Source organism: Ranitomeya imitator, chromosome 3 (genome assembly GCF_032444005.1).
Source record: "Ranitomeya imitator isolate aRanImi1 chromosome 3, aRanImi1.pri, whole genome shotgun sequence".
Lineage (NCBI taxonomy): Eukaryota > Metazoa > Chordata > Amphibia > Anura > Dendrobatidae > Ranitomeya > Ranitomeya imitator.
In genome coordinates this window covers 418,769,036-418,793,732 of record NC_091284.1, presented here as the reverse complement: position 1 = coordinate 418,793,732, position 24,697 = coordinate 418,769,036, and the positions used below count along the sequence as shown (strand labels likewise).

At 43.2% G+C, this 24,697-nt stretch overlaps 1 protein-coding gene across 1 annotated transcript in view; it reads right to left on the bottom strand.

Annotated features, from left to right (window-relative positions):
- LOC138671647 (uncharacterized) overlaps positions 1-16,263 on the bottom strand; it is a 108,820-nt gene extending 92,557 nt beyond the window's left edge. The window contains exons 1-2 of the mRNA XM_069759818.1: positions 16,147-16,263; positions 3,663-3,809 (exon numbers count right to left, since the gene is read on the bottom strand). Coding sequence (XP_069615919.1) covers positions 3,663-3,809; positions 16,147-16,263 — 264 coding nt within the window. The remainder of the gene's footprint in view (positions 1-3,662; positions 3,810-16,146) is intronic.
- Between the last annotated feature and the right edge of the window lie 8,434 nt (positions 16,264-24,697).

The following is a 24,697-nucleotide window of genomic DNA, read 5'->3' as shown; positions in this document are numbered from 1 at the left end:
CAGTTCATTTTCGAAATGAAGGAACGCCTCTGTGGAAGAATACAAGTACAGCATTTTGTGGCCAGCACCTATCATCCCCAAACCAACGGACTCTGCGAGCATTTTAACGGAACATTAAAGCAAATGCTGAAAATGCTGGTGGAGACTGAAGGGAGAGACTGGATGCAGTACCTCCCCCATCTGTTGTTTGCGTACAGAGAGATACCCCAGGCGTTTACTGGATTCTCCCCCTTTGAACTGGTTTATGGGAGGAGGGTTAGGGGACCACTTGATTTGATTAAGGACTGTTGGGAGGACGACCCCAGAACTACTGGAGTCTCAGTGGTCGAATATGTACTTCGGCTCAGAGAGAGAATGCAAAAACTGAGAAACCTGGCCCATGAGAACATGACCCAGGCCCAAATCAACCAGAAGGTCTGGTATGACCGTAATGCCAGGCTGAGGGCCTCCGAGGAGGGACAGAAGGTTTGGGTGTTGGTCCCTATGTTGCAAAATAAATTGCAGGCCACATGGGGGACCATACACTGTACATAAGAGGCAGAATTATGTCAATCTCGTGGTGACACTAGATGAGCATGCAAAGCGTCAGAAAGTATTTCATGTGAATATGCTGAAGGCTCATGATGACAGAGAGACCTGTGTCTTGCCTGTCGGTAGCCTGCCTGAAGAGGGGGAGGCTGATCTGTTACTAGATGTGGGGGCTGGGACTCAGTACATGGAGTCCCTGGAGTCAGCAGCGTTTAACCCTGAGCTATCCGACAGTCAGAGGTCTGAGCTGATGGAGGCGCTCAGTGAGTTCACCAAAGTCTTCACAGGGGAGCCTGGGAGGACACACTTAGCAGCTCAACATGTGGACACTGGTACTAATCCCCCAGTACAGCAGTCTGCATACCGTGTGTCAGCAGAGGTGAAGGCACACATGAGGGAACAAGTAGAGGAGATGCTGAACCTCAAGGTGATACAAAAATCCCAGAGTGCCTGGGTCTCGCCTGTGGTTCTTGTCCCAAAAAAGGACCGTACTACCCAGTTCTCTGTAGACTACAGGAAATTAAATGTACTGACTACATGTGAGGTCTACCCCATGCCGAGGATAGATGAGCTGTTAGAGCAGCTAGCTAAAGCATCGTACCTCATCATCATGGACCTAAGTAGGGGATACTGGCAGATACCCCTGAGCAGAGAAGCTCAGGAGAGGTCTGCCTTTATAACGCCATTCGGGCTGTTTAAGTTTCTGGTGATGCCATTTGGTATGAAGAATACCCCTGCGACCTTCCAGAGGTTGGTCAATCACTTATTGGAAGGATGTGATGGTTTTGCCGTCACTTATCTTGATGATATAGCCGTTTTTAGCGATTCTTGAGAGGATTACCTCATACATCTTTCTCACGTGTTGCAAAGGCTTAAAACTGCAGGTCTTACTGTTAAACCAGGGAAATGTCAGGTAGCCATGCGGGAGGTACAATACCTTGGACACCGGGTGGGGGGAGGACTGCTAAAACCTGAGCCAGGGAAGGTAGAAGCCATTACGGCCTGGTCCACCCCATGAACCAAGAAGCAGGTACTGTCTTTCCTGGGTACAGCTGGCTACTATAGGAGGTTTGTACCAAACTACAGTGCTCTGGCCAAACCGTTAACTGATCTGACCAGGAAGAAACTTCCCAAAATTGTCTCCTGGAGTCCTCAGTGTGAGGAATCATTTTCTGCCCTAAAGTCGGCATTGGTTAGTTCACCTGTCCTGCAGGCCCCAGATTTCACTCGCTGGTTTGTAGTGCAGACAGATGCCAGCACCTATGGGCTAGGTGCGGTTCTCAGCCAGGTGAACCAACAAGGTGAGGAGCACCCAATTCTTTACCTAAGCAGGAAACTCCTGTCCAGGGAAGTGGCTTATGCCACCATTGAAAAGGAATGTTTGGCAATTGTGTGGGCTCTGCAGAAGCTGCAACCATACCTCTATGGGTGCAACTTCACCGTGATCACAGATCATAACCCATTGAGTTGGCTGAACAGAGTAGTTGGGGACAACGGGAAATTACTTAGATGGAGTTTGATACTTCAGCAATATGATTTCACAATTCAGCATAAGAAGGGAGTCGATCATGGCAATGCTGATGGCCTATCTCGCCAAGGTGGGGCAGAACCAGATACGTGCTCGGGAGCTGACCTGTAAGTCAACCCCCACACACGTTCATAAGGAGGGAGGTGTATTGAAATATGTGTGTGTATAAATATATATATATATATATATATATATATATATATATATATATATATATATATATATATATATATATATACACGTGGGCAGTGGACTATGTATAGATTTATTGTGTCACTGGCAAATGTAGCATTTGTCTTGAAAGCTACAAGTCGCCCCTAGGTGTTAATATGTACTTCCCTGAGACAAGTAGACTCTGTCCCCAATCTCACCAGGAAGTCCTGTGGGAAGCCAAGAGGAAAGGTAACATTTGGCACTCCCTAGGTCTTGGAAGAGAGATGTTAATTGCGGCCTGCTGGTATCTATCCGTGAGAACCTTTACACAGGGTGTCTCAAGAGAAAAATAATTTATTCATTGGGGGAGTGGCCGTGGCCCAATCAAAAAGCCAGAAACTATTATATTAACCTGAGGGGGCAGTCTAGAAACCTGACCTCCAGACCAAGCTATAAATTACGGCTGTATACAGAGAATTGTGTTCACATAATGAGGGCAGCCGAGCTGGTGTGATCCAATCTACATTCGTCCTACCCTCAGGGAGCAGAAAGCAACTACCAGTTAGATAATTTCTGTAAGTTTCTCCTCTTTATTTTTATACTGTTTTGCATAAGTTGTATGTCTTTTTATTATCATATTTTTATACCTTTTTCTTATTGTAAGCACTGACCCTTTTAAAGTATAAAACTTTAACAAGTTGAACCTTGAATGTTCTAAAAGAATCCATAGCCTAAGGTGTGTGAGCCTTAAGAGTGATAGACATTATTAGTATTAATAGTCAGGGACTCATCGCCCATGTATTCGGTGAGTGGTGGCAGCGTGTATGAGCTGGTGTGTGGCCTGGGTCGGTGTGTGATTTATGCTCCCATTACAGCATAGGACAGAGGTTGAATGCTGGACTGAGAGAGGGGAGATAGATAACCCGTGCAGGCACAACCCCAAGTCACGTGTGAGAGTGGACACATGACAAATTAGTTACACCACAGAGTAAGGGATCCGTGACAATATATATACTGTATATATATATATATATATATATATATATATATATATATATATATATATATAATTATTTATTTATTTATTTACACACACACATTTGGCTAGTTCTAAAGAAAGGGACCATCTTGGACGGTATATAGCAATTTTTCTTGCCGATATGTAAAACACTGACAATGGGTACATGATGACAATGTCTTTGCGAGAAAGAGTCCGGTTGTTTGCAGTGTAACATAAGCCAAGCTCTGGGATGCTATCAGACATTTATAAGTACATAATGCAATAGTGAATATCAGACATTATCTTGGGAGCAAATTTATGACTAATGCGTTCTTGATTTCAAGCAGCTTGGCCACAACAACATACGCTCTTAATTAAGCCACAGTAAATGTGTGTCTTAATAATATCTATATCAGGTCGTTTGTCATAAATGATGGGGTTTGTATTACTTACCAAAAGACCAGGGTCACTTGGATATTTACTAAAATGGTTTTGTACAAAGTTATTTCCTATGAGTTTGAATATCATTTGCCTTTCCTTGGGGTCATCAAGAAAAAATTGCATATTTTTGACAAAGGCAACAGTAATCCTGTTCAATACCTGCAGAAGAATTGGAGTTAAAAATGTCATAGTTTTTACTTTTTAAAAGTGAAAGAACATTTTGATCTAATTTTACCAATCCACTAAATGACATAAAAACCTTTATTGATATACCGTATGGATTTCACCAAAGGGCACAGAGGACACATTAAAAAACAAACAAATAAACACTCTATTTCATATTTCTATGTAGCAGTGTAGTCATTACAGGTGTTTCCAATTTTTGTATTACTAAAAGGGATTGGCCCCATTTAAGAAAAGTGTTTCCAATAAGTTTCCTTGGTAGCAAACACAAATTGGGTTTTACTTACCCTGCCTGGGTCCAGTGCTGGTCGCTGCGCTAATGTCACGTCGACAGCGCTGCAGACAACTGAACTGAGCGGATATGCTGATGTAGATGGCACAAGTCGCTCAGAGCTACTGAGCTAACTGATTGGCTTCCATGCTGTCACGCTCAGCCACTCGTGCTGTCTACATCACTAAATTGTCTTTCTTAAATGTACAGAGAATAAGGAGAATATGCTAAAGCCGCAACAAAGAAGCAAATTACTCTGGAAAACTGAAGTAACTGCAAATGATGAATTTGGGCCATAGTTTCTTCTTATCATTGAAGAACTCAACTGCCCACGTTTCACTCTAGATATCCTAGGATAATGTCAAGAGATAGGCTATGAGGCAGAGGCACCCAATTTCAACAGGAAGCAAGTTGTTTCTTGGAGAAGAAGGCTAGTATTTCAGTACAGAAAAAACAGCCTTACCAACACCAAGTTAGATCGCAAATGCACAAGCAGGATGCAGCAGACCACCATTATAAAGCCAGGGGCAACACAGGTGCAAAAAACTGATGAAAGCAGCCATTCACAAACCTACCAATTCATGGAGGAGGTAACTGACTTGTAAAAAATGCACACCGATGAGGTTTGAATAGAACGCCAGTCACACAGGTACGTGTGATGCGTGAGGACCCTTCTCATGGGTTGCGAACTTGTCTATTTTGGTCAAAATATCAACCAATATCTAATTTAATATTTTTATCGTATACAGTATTTTTAATTTTTTTATTGCACATTTTACCATTTTTTGCAGGATGCCGTCAGGCCCTTTTGTGTTGTCTGAGTGAACTGGGGCGGGGCGTCTGTCCTTGTGGGGTGCACTCAAAGTGCTGGACAGCCCGCCTGATATCATATTAGGGGCATCATTAATAGGATGTAAGTCAGGCATTGTGCATCACAAGTACCTGTATGACTGGCGTTCTATTCTAGCCTCATTTCTGTGCATTTTTTACTAGGCAGCCACCCCCTACATGAATTGGTCGGTTTGCTTGTAATCAGTGTGTGTGCATAAAAGCTGAGTGAGTTTCTGGGATTCAGACAGACTCTTGCATCTTTCATCCAGCCACTGACGTCACTGGATTGTGAATTATGGGGAAAGCAAAGGAATTGTCAACGGATCTACGGGAAAAGGTAGTTGAACTGTATAAAACAGGAAAGCGATACAAAAAGATATCCAAGGAACTGATAATGGAAGTCAGCAGCATTCAAACTGTGGTTAGCAAATAGAAAATCAGGGGATCTGTAAAAACAAAACCACGGTCAGGTAGGCCAACAAAAATGTTGACCACAACTGCCAGGAAAATTGTTTGGAATGCAAAGAAAAACCCACAAATAACATCAGCTGAAATACATGACTAGCAGTGTAGCTGTTTCAAGGTGCACATTAAGGAGGCACTTGAAGAAAAATGGGCTGCATGATTGAGTCGCCAGAAGAAAGCCATTAAGGTGCAAATGCAACAAAGTATCTCACCTACAATACGCAAAACAGCACAGAGACAGGCCTCAAAACTTCTGGAACAAGGTAATTTGGAGTGATCAGACCAAAATTGAACTTTTTGGCCACAACCATAAACGTTACATTTGGAGAGAGGTCAATGAGGCCTACAAAGAAAGGAACACCACTCCTACTGTAAAGCACGGAGGTGGATCGTTGATGTTTTGGGAATGTGTCAACTACTGTACAAAGGCACAGGAAACTTGGTCAAAGTTGAAGGAAAGATGAATGCAGCACGTTATCAGCAAATACTAGAGGCAAATTTGCACTCATCATCCCGGAAGATGCACATGGGACGTACTTGGACGTTCCAACATGACAACCATCCAATACACAGGGCCAATTTGACATGTCATTGGCTACAGCAGAACACAGTGAAGGTTCTGGAGTGCCCATCTCAGTCTCTTGACCTCAATATCATTAAGACACTCTGAGGAGATCTCAAGCATGCAGTTCATCTTAGACAGCCCATGAATTTACAAGAACTGGAGGCATTTTGCCAAAAAGAGTTGGCTGCTTTTCCATCTGAGATTTATTTAATCCATTTAAAAGATAATGAGCTCCAACACCGCACTATAGTGCACACTGGGACAAAAGAGCAACGCGTTTCGATCGCAGAAGCGATTAAATAACTTTAAAGAAGAAAATTCTTTTACCTTGAAGGAGCTGGAACAAAGACTCTTTTTTTTTACTATCATTCATACTCTCTGAAAAAAGGGCAAGAAAGCAAAAATTCTGTCGAGGTATGTAAAATTTTGAGCACAAGTGGGGTCTGTAGTCTTTATCCCGACCGACAAAGTCGGGGAAAAGAAGGATCATTCTAGGATCAGTAGAAATTCAACGACCAATCCCTTTGTTCACTCAAGAGGTAAGCTGCTGCCAGAGGTAGTGGCTTACACCCTTCTCCCATTCAAAAGACATGCACGCTCAGCCGTGCATGAATGCTTACAAGTGTGGAAATTGTCTCTTCAGAGAGGACGAGGACTAGAACTCTAGTGCCACCTATTGGAAGTAGCAATCCTAACAGTCAATGTCAACCCTTTAACGAGCCTTGTCAAGTGTGGGGCATGGGAGAGACAGACCGCTATCTAAGGTGTATGGACACTGTAAGTCCACATAATATAAAGTAAAGAACGGAATCCGACTAGAACATATTGCAATTGAATGTGCACAACCACGGACGATAATAATTGTCTAAATTGTCTATTTGACCATATCCCGCATAAGTCAGTTGAAGAATGGTCTAGTTTTTAATCTTCCCAATTAGCCTAACCAATATATAATTGGACATTCTTGGCATCACAGTTTATAGTGAAAAGCATTCAGTTTTATTTTCTACATTTAGAAATGAAGAACAGGTCTAGATTTCACCATGTTCCATGCTATAATTAATCTCTAATGCATCGGTACATGGCAAACAAAAGTGTGACTCTAGCGGAAATCCTACCAGCTAGAACTGTAAGAGATCATGCATCGCCTGCTAATGTATTGAATTAATATTTAATGTTGATCTGCAGGGAAGAACAAAAGTACAATAAGTATCATTGGCATCACTTTCCTTCTGTGCTGACATTTCCTTATTATCAGCTATTGACTAACTTACTAATGCACTCCACCAATGCCTGCAAATGAATCAAAAATTCAATCAATAATCAAAAGTGAATGATCTGTGAATGTTTCTTTTCAATTTGTGCCAGATGATAGTCTCTGCATAATATTCACCTATATTTTATCATGCTCTCAGAATGGAGGCACTGCGGATTTTTCAGCTATGAATTTTCGGGCAGCCAGTGCTTAAAAGCTATGAATTAACACATGTGGAATTATATACTTAACAAAAAAGTGTGAAAGAACTGAAATTATGTCTTATATTCTAGGTTCTTCAAAGTAGCCACCTTTTGCTTTGATGACTGCTTTGCACACTCTCGGCATTCTCTTGATGAGCTTCAAGAGGTAGTATATAATTCCACATGTGTTAATTCATAGTTTTGATGCCTTCAGTGTAAATGTACAATTTTCATAGTCATGAAAATAAAGAAAACTCTTTAAATGAGAAGGTGTGTCCAAACTTTTGGTCTGTACTATATATATATATATATATATATATATATATATATATAGACTGTCAGGGCCGGCGTCAGCACCAGCTGTACCCAGGCAAGTGCTGGGGCCCCGAACAAATGGGGGGCCCACTCGTGGCCGGGACACCAGGGGGCCTGGGCCGCTCCCCCAGCAGCTTCAGCACTACTTGAGCTCAGCCGTCACTTAAACAAACATGGCCACGCACAGAGCACTGTGCAGCTATGTCTGATAGTAATGATGCGGCCGGGCCGACACACAAGCAAAGTTAAAGGCACAGTGCCGGCCCGACCGCATCATTAGTAGCAGACACAGCTGAACAGTGCACTGTGCGCGGCCATGTTTGTTTAAGTGATGGCCATCAAGCAGCGCGCTATCCATAGCCACATGCCAGAGGAGCCTGATGGGCAACAAGCAAGGGGGAGGTGAGGGAGGCTTGTGTCTGTCTGTATGTCTGTGTATGCATGTATGATGTGCATATCTGTGTATATCAGTGTGTATGACTGTATATATTTATGAATTTTTGTGTATTTGTCTTCAAATATATGTATGTACATGTCTGCGTATTGTATGTGTGCATGTCTGCGTATTGTACTGTATGCGTGTGCATGTCTGCGTATTGTATGTGTTTGTATGTCTGCGTACTGTGTGTGTGCATGTCTGCGTACTGTATATGTGAATGTCTGAGTACTGTATGTGTGTGCATGTTTGAGTATTGTATGTGTATGTCTGAGTACTGTACGTGTGTGTATGTCTGTACTGTATATGTGCATATCTGCGTATTGTATGTGTCTATGTCTGCGTACTGCATCCTTGTGCATGTCTGCTTATTGTATGTTTGTGTATGTCTGCATACTGTATGTGTGTGTATGTTTACGTATGGTATGTGTGCATGTCTGCGTACTGTATGTGTACATGTCTGCGTATTGTATGTGTGCAGATCTTGCCTATGTGAAGGATAAGGGGGAAGGCTAGGCCCTGTGTAGTATATCTATATTTCTCCGCTGTATCTGTGCATCATGAATCGTATGTGGGCCCACTGAGACGCTTTTGCCTGGGGCCCACAAAAACCTGGAGCCGGCCCTGTAGACTGTATATATGTTTTCATGAATATTTGAGCCCATGGATCCATTATATGTCCTTTTTGCAAGCCGGCGATACGGATGTCACACGGATGCTTAGAAGCGAGAAAATTGCATCCTCGCACTGCACACGGATGACATATGGATCACTGTTCAGGGAACATTTCTGCGATTCTCGTCCGTGTAAAACGGACTGATTTTTTTATACATTGTGTGTGACTCCAGCCTAAAGGAGATCCCCCAACATTAAACATAATGGTATTTTACTTACTGATCAGAAGGGGTCTGAATGTCAGGACCTTGCAAAAGAGCAGGGGCAGCAGCATTTTCCCCCTCCACAGCAGCACTGCCATCTATCTGCAGTGTAGGGAAGTGCAACACAACCCTATGTATGAACGGAGCAGCTCCCTGTACAGCAGTCCCACTTTGACAGTAAAAATGATGAAGGAGAATTGACCCCATAACTGAGCGTATTTACACCATTGTATAATAATTGGGAATATCTCTTTAAAAAAAAAAAAAAAGTAGTATCTGCAGATTATTTAACCTTTTTTTTCCCTAGGGTTGGATTTTTTTTTGCAATTTTTGTAAGGTTGTTTCCACCAATCTCTCCCATGGGGAAACAATGTACAGTCTGAGTTATGTCAACGCTGCAGTTTTTTACTTGGAACCAGAGGTGACGCCAGGTCACCAATAAGCTGCAACCTTAGAAGGAATATAGACTTTTCAATGACTGTCCAATAATACGGAAAATATGATGGTTCAGAAAATCAGAACCCGTCCAGTCCCTTTTGGGCTGCATTCATTTATATCTTCAGTTTTAAAGCTGAAGTGTTAAACAGGTAAAATTTTACTTTTATTCCACTTCCACATATGTAACAAATATTTTATATGTACCTGCCTGAAATCAGCTGGGCAAGGAGTTCGGCAAGCCGGAAAGCCCCCAAGGCAAATGTTAGGATTTGTTTCAGCCTTGTGGTATTGTGCTTTGGGGTAGTGTGGTGCCACCTGCAGGTCATTTTTCCTTACTGCAGTTTTCTGAAAATGAATGTTTAAAATGTATGTGTGATAACATCGTGGATGTGTGGTTTATTTGGCTATTTTATTGCTGAAGGGGGCAAGTTTACCTTTCAAATGGTGTATCATTTGTGTGTGTGGGTGCAGTATGAACGGCGATACAAAGTAATCACCGAAAAAGAGTGTTTTGAAATAATACAGAAGGATAAAGAATGTGTGTAATTGCAATAATTTTCTGGGAGAAATATTTTTTGGAACAATTTCAATGGTGCCAACACTTCCATCCGTGACTGTATATACAGTGCTCAGCATAAATGAGTACACCCCAACAGATTTTTCAGAAAACCTTAAGTTTCAGAATCAACATTTCCTATGGGATACAATATTACAAAATACTCCCACAAATGTTAGCTATTGATAACAAACAAGAGTTGTTAGTTTCCTAACAAATTCATTCAGGACCATGTTGAAACAATAAGTACACCCACCAATTAAAGTATTGGGCTTTGTTTCCACAATGAGCTTTTGGGGAGTTTTTGATATTGCAGATTTTCTGCACCATTTTCGCATCCATGAAGTAAAATGCCGATAGTTTACCTGCATTTTTTCGAAAATACAGACAGTAAGACAATCACCCAAAACTAATTGTAGGAACGTGCACAGCCGAGTAAAAGGGTAACAATGTTTTGAACTTTTGACTTTCAGGCTCCATATCTCAAGATCTGCTACTGCTTCAAATGTGAGACTGCCATCATTTTATAGGCAATCATCTTGGCTATCTCATACATAAATTTGACATGCAGCCATTTAGAATATGATTAGTTATGCAGATTCTTGTCATGTTACTGAATTGTTACTATTTTGCTTCTGATGGTGGAAAAATCTTTTTCTTCCTGTATACTACAAATTACAACCTGTTTCTCACATTCCCGAATAGCAGAATTCAAGCACAGGTAAGACTAATTATTCTATAACAAGTGTCCAGTAACAAGTTGACTATAAAAGGGCATTACCTAACTAAGAAAACCCCATCCCATTTGAAACTGTCAGCGATGGCACCACATGGAAGAGAAATGTCACAAGAGCTGAAAGAAAAGAATAATTTATTTACAAAAGAAAGGTGATGACAACAAGAAGAGCAGCAAAGCTTAACTTATCAATCAGAATACTTTAGCGAAAGTTATAAAAAAAATGAACAAAGATGGAACTGTAACCATCTCACAGAGGCGTTCAGGCTAACCATGGAAATTAAAACCTAAACACTGGGTGTGTGAGATGAAAGCTAATGAAGTGTATGTAATCACTTTTATGTCTGTTCTACTCTGGGCACTTTGTAATAACACACAGCTCTGTAATGAAGTAATGTGAGCAGACTATTAGTCATTACATGACTCACATTGGTACCGCCCTCTTTCGTTTAAAAAAAACAAAACTCTGGAACAGATTCTCAGGGAGAACGGTGCCAGCTCGGAGATCTTAAAGGGAACCTGTCACCCCGTTTTTTGAGATTGAGATATAAATACTGTTAAATAGGGCCTGCGCTGTGCGTTACAATAGTGTATGTAGTGTACCCTGATTCCCCACCTACGCTGCGCAATACATTACCAAAGTCGCCGTTTTCGCCTGTCAATCAGGCTGGTCAGGTCGGGTGGGCGTGTTCACAGCGCTGTTTCTTCCTCAGCTTTACGTTGGTGGCGTAGTGGTGTCCGCACGTTGAGGTGACTAATCCACTGTGGGCACGTGAACAAGGAGCGCGCGATCTGCGCTATCACCCTCTGTCATCGGTGGGGGCGGCCATCTTCCTGGGACCGCGCGTGCGCAGATGTAGTGCTCTGCTGCACGGGGCTTCAGGAAAATGGCCGCGGGATGCCGCGCGTGCGCACAAGAGATCGCGGCGGCCATTTTCCCAAAGCCGAGTTTGCATCTCGGCTTTGGGAAAAGTGCGGACACCACTACGCCACCAACGTAAAGCTGAGGAAGAAACAGCGCTGTGAACACGCCCACCCGACCTGACCAGCCTGATTGACAGGCGAAAACGGCGACTTTGGTAATGTATTGCGCAGCGTAGGTGGGGAATCAGGGTACACTACATATACTATAGTAACGCACAGCGCAGGCCCTATTTTGTTCAACTTTCTATCACCTGCATTCCCATATAGACAGCAGATTCCCTTTGAAGAGAGTCTGTCATTAAGTTTTTGCAGCTTAATCGTAGAGCAGCTTAGTGTAAAGGCAGAGACCCGGAAAAGATCATGTGTCACTTATTGGGCTACTTGCTGTAGTTATGATAAAAATCACTAGTTTATTAGCAGGAGATTATCACTAGAGGACTAATAAACCTGCTGACATGTAGTCCTCCATATTCTCCCACCCCAATGTGCAGATTTCTGACTATTCACAGTGTACGTGTACACAGAAAGCTGTCAATCAGTGATGTGGGCGGGGTTATACAGAACTCAGCATTTAGAGTACTGGCAGATCTGTAGCACATAAAATAGTAATTGTATCAAAACTGCTGCAAGCAGCTCAGTAACTGGTACACATCGCTGGAATCAGGATCTTTGCTCCTGAATCATAATACCCTCAGATGAAGGAGCAAAAACCTGGTGACAGATTCCCTTCAAATGCAGGAGAAATTGTAGTTCCATTCAAAAAATATTTGCAATATGAATGAATATGACCAGGGTATGCAAGTGTCCTTAAGTCTTAGACCAGTTTATTTATGAAGAGAAATACCAATCTGATGAGAGTGGGTATTCATTATTTCTTAGTGTGATTAGGCTGCCACCATGTGGAATATAATGCAACTGTTTTCTTGGTCATAATCTTTATGTTGCCACCATGTGGTTATTAAAGGGAACCTGTCACCCCCAAAATCGAAGAGGAGCTAAGCCCACCGGCATCAGGGGCTTATCTACAGCATTCTGTAATGCCCCCGATGTATCCTGAAAGATGAGAAAAAGAGGTTATATTATACTCACCCAGGGGTGGTCCTGGTCCCGGTCCGGCGCCTCCTATCTTCATCAGATGACGTCCTCTTCTGGTCTTCATGCTGCGGCTCCGGCCCAGGCGTACTTTGTCTGCCCTGTTGAGGCCGGGCCTCTCTGACCTTTCCCGGCGCCTGCGCACTGCAGTACTTTGCTCTGCCCTCAACAGGGCAGACAAAGTACACCTGCGTCGGAGCATTACAGAATGCTGTAGATAAGCCCCTGATGCTGGTGTGCTTAGCTCACCTTCGATTTTGGGGGTGACAGGTTCCCTTTAAAAATGTCACAAATATTATTGCATCACCATCATACCTGACTATATATATTTTAAAAATAGTTTAAAATCTTGACAGTCCTAAATAACATAGGAGTCTTTGAAAATGGCATCCGGACACTCCTGGCAGCGGGATTGTCCCCAGGAAGCAAATATCAGCGGGGACAAGTTAAACATCAGAATTTGAGCTGCTAGGAAATAGTGTGGAAACCGTCTTGAGGAACGTTTTTTCGTCCAGCGAAAAAAGCGCAGTGACAGAATTGGGGGTCTCTCTCTCGCTGTCTGTCTCGCTCTCGCTCTCTCTCGCCGTCTCTCTCTCTCGCTGTCTCTCTCTCTCTCGCTCTCTCTCTCGCTCTCTCTCTTTCTCCCTCTCTCTCTTTCTCTCTCGCTCTCTCTTTCACTCGCTCTCTTTCTCTAGCTCTCTTTCTTTCTGTCTTGCTCTCTCTTTCTCTCTCGCTCTCTCTCTCTCACTCGCTCTCTCTTTCTCTCTCGCTCTCTCTCTAGCTCTCTCTCACTCGCTCTCTCTTTCTCTCTTGCTTTCTCTCACTCGCTCCCTCTTTCTCTCTCGCTCTCTCTCACGTTCTCTCTCGCTCTCTCTCTCTCTCGCTTTCTCTCTCGCTCTCTATCTCTCGCTCTCTCTCTCCCTCTCTCTCTCTCCTCCAGGAAGTCACTGTAAATGTTAAAAATAGAAAACCGGATCCGGCAGAAAAACGGATCCGTTACATCAGTTTTTTCACTATTTGCAACGGATCCGTTTTTTGGAACATTAGCTGGATTCTGCCTGAAACAAGAGAGAGGGATTCTTGCTCATTTTTCTTCATTCTTACACAAAAGAAGCAGCAGTATGGAGAAAATGAAACAGTTCAACTGAGAAGTGTAGCTGTAAACCCAGCTGTGGCATAAACGAATATACTTGCCAGAAGACCACAGCCAATGTGTTTCTCTGCTTATGTTTGGCTCTGCCCCTCTCCCCTCTTCCCCTCACTTCTCCATAAACTTCAATATGCTGTGTAACTAGATACTTCACCTATAGGTGGCACTACAGTTCTAGTCCTCTTCCTCTCTGAAGAGACAATGTCACAGAATTACCGCAACAGAATGGAGCCAGAAGACTGCTGTGTTCAATTGCTCCTACTCCTGCTGTGAAAAGAAGCAATTCACCTTCTTTTTAAATGGTGATAATTTCTTTTGGCAGAACAGGAGTTAATCGACCATGCTGGGAGCTCTGGGAGTCTGAGCTCTCAGCTGAGCTCGGTTAGCCACTTCTATTCCATTTATAATCTGGGTCCTGATTGAAACACATCGGCAGATCTAGCTTATGCTGCATGGCTTGGAGGAGAGTAGTGATGAGTGAGTATACTCGTTGCTCAGGTTTTCCCGAGCACGCTCGGGTGACCTCCGAGTATTTATGACTGCTCAGAGATTTAGTTTTCATCACGGCAGCTGAATGATTTACAGCTACTAGCCAGCTTGATTACATGTGGGGATTCCCTAGCAACCAGGCAACCCCCACATGCACTTATCCTGGCTACTAGCTGTAAGTCATTCAGCTGCAGTGCTGAAAACAAGATTTCTCAAGCAAGCTCGGGTGTCCTCCGAGTATTTGTAAGTACACGGAGGACACCCGAGCTTGCTTGAGAAATCTCGAGTACCGAGTATATTTGCTCATCACTACTCATCACTAATGATGTCAGAAGTTATTTTAAAACAAGTCGATCGCACAATCACAACTGTATTCTGTCTTACACAATTAGTTTTTATACTGCGGCGATGAAAACTAAATCTCCGAGCAGTCATAAATACTTGGAGGTCATCCGAGCGTGCTCGGGAAAACCCGAGCAACGAGTATACTCGCTCATCACTAGAGGAGAGGTGTTTTGGTGGTTATATGAGAAGACGTTTAGAGGCGTTATCTGAGACTGTTGCGTGGGTTTGTAAGTGTGATAATCCCCTGCTCCCCTTCTTTTACTTTGGTTTTTCCTTGTCCTCCCCCCCCCCCGTCCATTCCTTTGTTACATGTGAGTGAATATTTGTATGCCTGGTATTTTCGGCTACCCTTATTCGTGCGGCCTTGTTCATCGGGTTGGTGTACTGTGGAGCACGGCATCTCCCCTCTTCCCGGGGAAGGGGGGTGGAAGAACGGACGGAAGGCTGATTCAGGAGATAAGGCAAGGGTGGAGGTTCCGGCATCTTCACCTTCAGAAGTATCCTGGGAAATAGGGAGAGCTAGGGCGCTCCCTAGTGTTAAGAACACGGAAGGAGTCCCTGGTCTCGGGTTACCTGACAGCTGAGCCATGACAGATTATTTGCATATTTCCCAGAGGAGAATTGCAGCTTAAACGTCTCCTCACCTTGGCATGTCAGGCTTGACAGGTCCCTGTCCGCAAAAACGTTACCCCTTGGATCCTGGTCAGTCGCCTCTCATCCAGCCAAACCAGATCTCATATTTTGCACTGACAAGGGGCAGTACCGTGAAACACAGTGTCTGTAAATTGAGATTTTGGTTTTGAGCTTTATCCTAATTCAGGTGACAAGGCTCGTTAAGTGGTCAATATTGACTTTTAGTATTGCTACTTCCTATAGGTGGCACTAGAGTTCTAGTCGCCTTCCTCTCTGAAAAGACAATTTGCATAGATTCTTCACTGTGCTGGCAGTCCATCTTGAAAGACAAGACTTATTTCAGCTGGGTTTTTTTCAGAGTATATGGTGAGCTCAGAAGACAGGAGGGAATTGAAGGTTTAGGTCACTGACGAAGAAAGCAGCAGCATTCTCTGAAAATGTATTAAAACATTTCCTATATTTGCTTTTACTATTGCTTTATGCAAAATTTGCTGCAAGTATACTGTCCAAAAGACATCAGGCTTTAGACACGGCCCACAAGCCCAGCAGCTACGTATATCCTCTAGTTATGAGAACCTACAGAAGTCAAATGTGATTTGGATATGGTCTATCTCAAAATCACATTTAAAAACAGGAAAATAATGCCTGTGTGGAGCAAGAAGCAAATTGTGACATCCACAATATTACCAAATGAATACTTGTTTTATAGTGTAAATGTACAAGAGCCATACCTTATTCCATGGGCTGCCTGGTAGTAATGTACTGTGTAAGCAAAAATCCAGCCAAGGCTCCTTAAGACGTTCACGTCTGTCACCAGAATGGTTATGTTGAGCAGAAGGCATCTCCATTCCTGCTAAAAAAAACAGTAAACTAACATATTATACTATAACAATACAATAGAAACCAACCCAGCTGCATATCAAATGCTAAGAGAATGGGGCACCTATGGTGGCCCACCCTAAAACAGCTACACCAACTCCAAAAAACATGGCAAATAGGAGAAAAAGGAGTACCAGGCGATAATTTTACTACAAAACAGTATAAATCTTTATTAAATATCAAAAAGAATTAAAAAAAAACACATTAAATACAGTAACCCATACTCCACGGAGGTACAGACAAGAAGAGAGGTAACCACCTCAGCAGTGCAAGGTATCAGGCATTATATTATAGTCATGATGCAAAAACAAGACCACGGAAAAAGGATGCCCCCATATTAATTAAACAAACACACATCACAAAGGATAATATCTAAAAGTGCAAGGGGACAAGCTTACCCAGGTCTGTGAGATAGAGAGATGGTCACCCCCAAGGACGGATGTCAGCCCCAACGCACGTTTCGCTGGCACAAACACAGCTTTCTCAAGGGGATAACAATACAATGTATTATGTAGGTATAATGGTAATTATGTTGCTCTGACTAGATCTAAAGTGACCAGGAGAGCAAGGGTATCCTCATTTCCAAGATCCTATCTCGATATGTAGTAGGTGTAGTAATAATAATATTAGCAAATACCTCCAATTAGAAATGTAGTATAGTTGTTCAGAGTCGCAATGTCTCTTACCCCATGTGCGGGCATTGCAGGATCTTAGGTATCCATGGTTGCGACCACTAGCAACTAGCTAACTAACTGTTACTATATCAGTGGTCATAACCATAGATACCTAATGTCCTGCAATGCCTGCAAATGAGGAAAGAGACAGAGCGAATCTGAAAAACTATACTACATTTCTAATTGAAGGTATTTGCTAATTTTATTATTATTACCCTTACTACAAAATAAGATACAGTAATATCTTGGAGATGGGAATAGCCCTTTAAGGGCAGGTGCAGATGGCCGTCGATTATCTCAACCAAGAGGATTGGGCCAATTATACAAATGACAATCTGATCACAGTTTGAAGAATACTGGTGATATCATTAAGATCTCAGATACAAATACAACGATGACTTGAGCAAAAAAAAAGGGACTATATTAGTCCATCTGGTGTCGCAACGTTTCGGCTATGAACGTCATTTCTCAAGCCAAGTCTATTTTGCATATATCTATCTGTATATAATATTGTTTTATTAGTTTGAAAACTAGCTTGAAATGACAGAGAATTACTGTATGTAAAAGATGATGTTAAAAATGTATGACATACGGATGCTAGGTGAGGAAAAAACACACACTCGAATGACAAGCGGGTTCTAGGTGAGAAAAAAAAACGCATGACACTCGTCGGACACTCTCCAACTTTTCTGTCTGAGAATTTCAGCTACTTTCTATACGCAGATGTGAGCGAACCCTAATGCAGGTCCTCAGAAATGAGAGCCATGCTTTATAACCCCTCCCCAATCATTCTCCAAGATGAGAATCCTGAAGAGAGGACCCTTCCCCTCTAATCAAGGGATTTTCAAGCCCTTGACCCCTTTCTGACAATGGACGTAATGATCCATCCATGTGACCTGGGCGAACTAGACCATGGACGGATTATTATGTCATCGCGATCGCCCGTGAACTCAAGAGGTGCGCAGGCGATCGCCACCACGTGTCAGCTGATTCTGACAGCTGACAACCGGCACTGAGTGCCAGGAGTGGACTGCTCCCATCACTTTAACCCCCGAAATGCTGCAATCGAACACGATTGTATCATTCCGGAAGCCGGCAGAGGGCTGACATGCAAAAAAACAATGCTTTATCATCATACCGCCAAACAAAAAAGTGGAATAACACGCGATCAAAAAGAAGGATATAAATAAACATGATACCACTGAAAACGTCATCTTATCCCGCAAAAAAAAACAAGCCGCCATATAGCTCCATCAGTGGAAAAATAAAAAAAAGTTACAGCTCTCAGAATAAAGTGGTGCAAAAATAATTATTTTTTCTATAAAATAGTTTTTATTGTATAAAAGCGCCAAAACATAAAAAAAGATATCAATGAGGTATCGCTGTAATCGTACTGACCTGAAGAATATAACTGCTTTATCCATTTTACCACACACAGATCGGCATAACCCCCCCTAAAAAAGATATTCCTGAATTGCTGGTTTTTATTAATTCTGCCTCACAAATATCGGAATAGAAAGTGATCAAAAAATGTCATGTGCCCAAAAATGGTACCAATAAATATGTCAACTCATCCCGCAAAAAACAAGCCATCACTTGATTCAGTGGGCCAAAATATGGAAAAATTATAGCTCTAAAACTGTGATGATGCAAAAAATATTTTTTTGCAATAAAAAGTGTCTTTAGTGTGTGACAGTAGCCAATCATAAAAACCCGCTATAAGGTCTCTTTCACATGTCCTGATATTTCCAGTACCGGAGATGTCAGTGTCCGTGTGTGTAATACTTGTGGCACACGTGTGGCATCTGTGTGCCGCATCAGTACCATACGGATGGGCGCCAGCGAAGAAGCGTTACAATAAGCGCTGCTCCCCGGTGCCGGGTGCTGAACGTGGCTCTCATCAGTCTCTCCTGCTCTTCCGGCGATCGGCACGTAACCCGAGACTGTCGTAAACCGACTAACTGTATAGGATTAGTAATGGATAGGTGTCTTATACACGCTTCTCCATTACTAAGCCGTGGGTTTGATGTCACTTGACAATACAAAGGTGATATCAACCCCACCAATATGAACCTCACTTTCCACCACTACAGGGCAAGTGGGAAGAGCCGGGCAAAGTGCCAGAATTGGAGCATCTAATAGATGTGCCTTTTCTGGGCAGTTGCGGGCTTCTATTTTTAGGCTGGCGGGGGGTTAATATCCATGGCAGGATGTGATCTTTCATTGCATGCCCTTCAGTGTTCAGTAGTGAACACGGTGTGTGTGTGCTAACAGAGCAAGAATAAATTAATAAGCTGGTGGCAATCAAAATACACCTCCCTGCCCAAGAATGCAGTTCCTGAGAATCTGACCGATGGCCTGATAAAAGGTCATCGAGGGCCGTTAATGGACCTAGGGCCTGAGGTTCCCCATCCCTGGACTAAATAAAAGCGAGTGTGCTTTGAGGGGAGTGGCTTGAATAAAAGGGTGTGGCTAGCCTACATCAGAAACAGTATTACAGGATAAAGTAGTAGTATTCCATAAGGTGATCATTTACACCAAGCTAACAATATACACCCTTGATAGTACTCATGCATAATATGCCCTAGATACCCTGATAATACACAATACTATACAATATACACCCCCTGCATGCCCACATTTATTGATCACTCTGCAGCTGGCACTTCTGGTTGGCATTTGTTGGGGAAAAAGTAGCTAATAAACTGATAGGAATATATTTTGCTTCCATGTAGAAGAGCTTATTTATCACCATGGCAAAAGGAAGTTGGCACTGTGCCATCACAAAATCTGCAGCTGCCACACAATTATGCCCAATGTAAATAAAACTTAGGAAAGGAGGTCACAACATTGGCATGATTTTTTATGAGGACATCTGTGACTTGTCCTCTTATATTGCTACAGCCAAGTATCAGCACAATAACATAATGTCCCAGTACCATGAACCAGTAAACCTTTTTCCCTTTAAGAACTGTACGTTCTGATTAGAACTACCTATTTCCTTTTACTGCACCCCCTACAGGACCTCTGCCCCAGCTCATAACCTTCCTGTAGCAGCTGGCAGACAATCACATCTCTTCTCTCATTCATTACCATGGAGCACAGAGATGAGACCTGTGCTGTGATTGGCCCATGTTGCATACAGCGCTGAATGGCGGTGATAGTGCTGAGCGTTGTAATTTCCAGCTATAGAGCTTCTAGCCTTTTTAAATGAGAATGATTCGCCCCCTCCCTTGGCAAGCTGGTGAAAACTATATACCATTATACATCCCATCTGTGTAATTCCAGCCAGGTATATTTTTCTCTGACATGCCCCGCGATTCAAATAAAACATACATTATAGATCCATGTATGTGCATCATTAGAGACCTACTAGAATTGTCTGAGAAAAAGCCCGCCATGGACGGCGTCGGACTAATCTCATCTCTTTCTAAAGTCCCTGGCCAGGTCTTCTAACTATAATTTATCTGAAGCGTTTCAGAGAATATCATACCTGGTGTCACGGGTTTACCGTGACAGAGAGGGGCGAGAAGACCGTGGTGTCTGATTTCACATACTCCTGCACTGATTAGAAGCACTTCACTTTCACAGTAAACAGTGCAGGTTTCTGCTAGCGGTGCAGGGGTTAATCTGTTCAGTTGAGCGCTTCTGAAGCTTTCCTGCTTTGATGATCTTAGCTGTTCAGTGTTCGCCACTCCCCTCTGCTACATATACTCACCTCTGGCAATCAGGGATAGCCAGTGTTAGATTCATACTGCCTGGTTCTGGAGTAGGAGGTTTTGTTTGTTGGAAGAGGCATTTGGAGTGTTGTTCAAGAGACTGCTGCTTGGTGATTTGTCTGTGATTTTTTTCCTTCCTTTACTTCCTGGTGTTCCACTCTGTTAGTTGTGAGTACATATTTGTATGATTGGTATTCTCATTTAAAAGTTGAAAAGTGGGGCCCTGTAGTTGGTTTCTGGTGGGCCCTTAGCACCCCAGTCCAACACTGCATCTGTGGAATTTGGCAGTTGGACCAGGGCAGTCTTCACCTTCACGGCCGGCATCCTGGGCCCCCCTTTCGCTTACTAGGTCACTTAGTCACTAGACCACATTTGATGTCCTGACAAGCGTTCAGGGGCCCTGTATACACCAGAGGCATCCAGAATGGAACATGCCAGCCACAGATGTGAAGACTGCTATGATCTGGATCACAGGACTGGAAACCGGACCAGAGGAGTGCAAATCTTTTTGATTAACCCTATAAAGTTTTCTAAGGGGTCAGTTTTGCGTCTGGGGGTGCATGTAGCATTTTGCTGTCCAGCCGTGGACATCAGACATACACACAGAGTGTGCCACTTTTTACATCTACTTTAGCCAAAAACTATTTGGCTGCGTGAACGCACACTGGTTGACAGATACATCGCATACAGTACGGCTTTACGTTCACAGCAACTTTCTGATAATATTTTAATCATTTTTTACATCTATTAAAAAAATAACAATGGAAAGGGAATGACGCCTCGTGTGATATGTTTTGACAAATTAGTATATAAAACAAAGGTACCCAGAGATACAGAGGTACAAGGGGGTGCTCACTTCTATTGTTAGTAGCGCACCTCACTCTGGGGTAAAGGGAATGGTAGTGATTGCAGATGCCTGGCTTCTCCTGGTGTGCCTTCTGGAGTGTTCACCTGATAACAGTAGGTATATAGAAGAAAAAAGATACTATACTTGGCGCTGTCACTCCAACAGAATGTAGCATTGTTTCAAAGATAAGGTAAAAGATGTTATTTTATTCATAAAGTGTCTTAAAAGGTTACACACTTTGGGGACCTGCTCCCCTTCATCAGACCAAACACAGGACACCTCTCCATGAGTGTCATTCCATTCCTTTGGTGGGCACCTACTGTATGTCTGACACTGACTTGTCTCTGCTTCCAATCCTTATAAAAGAAGCAACATCGCCACCTAGTGGTCACTGCAGAGAATGACTTATGCTAGTGTAAACTACACCTCAACCAATGAAAACCTACTACTATTATTTTACCATGTAACAAGTGGTACTGATTCACAAATGCATAGAATCCTGGGTGCACCTGCAGACAGGACAGTGAGGGAGCCATTATACTTGGTGCCAGTCAGGCAAAACAAACTGAATGTGGTAACAGGTGAACCAGCCTCTCATAGGGAAGCACAGCTAAGCCAAATAGCCAATATGGTAAGTGGTCTCTGAATGTGATTTTATAAAGATCATTTGTATTTCTGCTTATAAATGATTCCGAAAAAACAAGTAGGACAGTCCAAGAGGCATCACATGTCACATTCAGGGGCAGCAGGACATTCAGGGCCGCTCAGAAGCTTGCAGGAGTGGGATTTATGGCAGACACCTTGGCGCCATTGTGCCTTTATGTTGTATTGGGGCACACGACTGTGTACATTTCATTTTGGTTGGATGTCACATGGTTGTCTAGTGAAGATAAGTTACCACTTATCCAAGGGATAGATAATAATTTACAAATCGGTTGGGGTCCAACCAGTGAAACCTGCACCGACCGGCAGAATGGGGCACAGGCCCAACCACAGCAACATTCATTTTTAACAGGGCTTCCAGAAAAAGTGCAGCACCCTAGGAAATTAATGGCGCAGTGGTCAGGCATGTGCACAGCCGCTCCATTCTAGGTGTGAATAATAACTGGGATAAAAGTTCTGAAGATTACTGCAATTTCCAGTGGTTGGACCCCCCACACTGGTCTTCAGCTCTTCACCTATCCTACTCCACTCAACCACTCCTTTAAAGGGAATCTGTCACCCCCAAAATGGAAGGTGAGCTAAGCCCACCGGCATCAGAGGCTTATCTACAGCATTCTGTAATGCTGTAGATAAGCCCCCAATGTATCCTGAAAGATAAGAAAAAGAGGTTAGATTATACTCACCCAGGGGCGGTCCTGCTGCGGTCCGGGGCCTTGCATCTTCTTACGATGACGTCCTCTTCTGGTCTTCATGCCGCGGCTCCGGCGCAGGCGTACTTTGTCCTGTTGAGGGCAGAGCAAAGTACCGCAGTGCGCAGGCGCCGGGAAAGGTCAGAGAGGCCCGGTGCCTGTGCAGTGCAGTACTTTGCTCTGCCCTCAACAGGGCAGACAAAGTACGCCGGAGCCGGAGCCGCAGCGTGAATACAAGAAGAGGACGTCATCGTAAGAAGACGGGAGGGCCCGGACCGCGACACCCATCGGATCGGACCGCCCCTGGGTGAGTATAATATAACCTTTTTTTCTCATCTTTCAGGATACATCGAGGGGCTTATCTACAGCATTACAGAATACTGTAGATAAGCCCCTGATGCCTTTGGGCTTAGCTTATCTTCGATTTTGGGGGTGACAAGTTCCCTTTAAAGCCACATTCACACATTAAGTATTTTACCTCAGTATTTTACCTCAGTATGTGTAAGCCAAAGCCAGGAGTGGGTGATAAATACAGAAGTGGTGCATATGTTTCTATTATACTTTTCCTCTGACTGTCCCACTCCCGGTTTTAGCTTACAAATACTGAGGTAAAATACTGACCGTGTGAGCGTGGCCTGACGTCTTCTATCAGAATGACCACTGCATGAGGCTATGTTCACATGTCCTGTCCGTTAGAACGGATATAACAGCAATCCATTAGCAACTTGGGCAGACATTAATTTTTTGTCCAGCTAAAAATCTGATTTCAACTGGATCTGTTTTTTATACATTGAAGTCTATGGAAAATGGATCATTAATCAGCCATCCATTATTCTCCCATTTGAAAAGGATCCGTTTTTTGCTGACTGGATCAGTTTCATATGGAAGAAGACGGAAGGCTATAGAATGGATCCATTTTCCATAGATTTCAATGTTAAAAACACCAGCCCCAGTTGAAATTAGTTTTTTCAGCCAGACAAAAAAGTAATGTGTGCAAAACTCGTCAACGGGTTGTTCCTGGGTTCGTTCTACAGAATTCCTAATATTTTATCACTCTGTTATGGGATAGTTGAAAAAAATAATCATAGAAAACCCCAAATGAATTTTATTTATAAATATCTAAAAGGCCACCAACCTGTGGCTGCACCAAGAAAAACAAAACAAAACACACTGTGACAAAAACTAGTGTATGGGGGGAAAGATAATCCCTAAATCGTGTCTATGCTGATCGCTGCCTACCAGCGGGGGTTAGCGCCCTAGGGGGAATGTTATGGCGTCCCCGCTCCGCGACGGCTTACCCTAGGGTCCCTAGATAGCCCTAGTATTTCCAATGGGTCCCTCTACCCACACAATGACAATGTGCTAAAGGTACCCCTAATAAGCTAGACAAGTGACACACCTATGTATAGCGAATCCTAAGCCCCAACACCGTGAAAATAAAAACAAAATGAGAACATGTGGTAGGCTTTTGACGGTGAAGATGAAGGTTTGACTATCGAGACACATGACAGATCTATCGGGCCTCCTGGTGAGCCAGAGGGGCGAAACGCGTTGAGGCGGTTGATGACAGTGGGCTGACGGCGCGGCACCTAACGATGAGTACCAATTGTGCAGCTTCATATATGATCAAGTGATGTTGACAGGGGTCTTTTTGTTCTGTGTACAGCATTGGTACTTATCTGTGCGTGATAGGTCACGATTCATCGGGCAGTTGGCCCATTCCGTGACTTACATATGAATCCATAGGATTTGATACTGATTGTGACCCACTGCACAGACACGCTTGGATTGCAGCTATTAACACAAAGAAT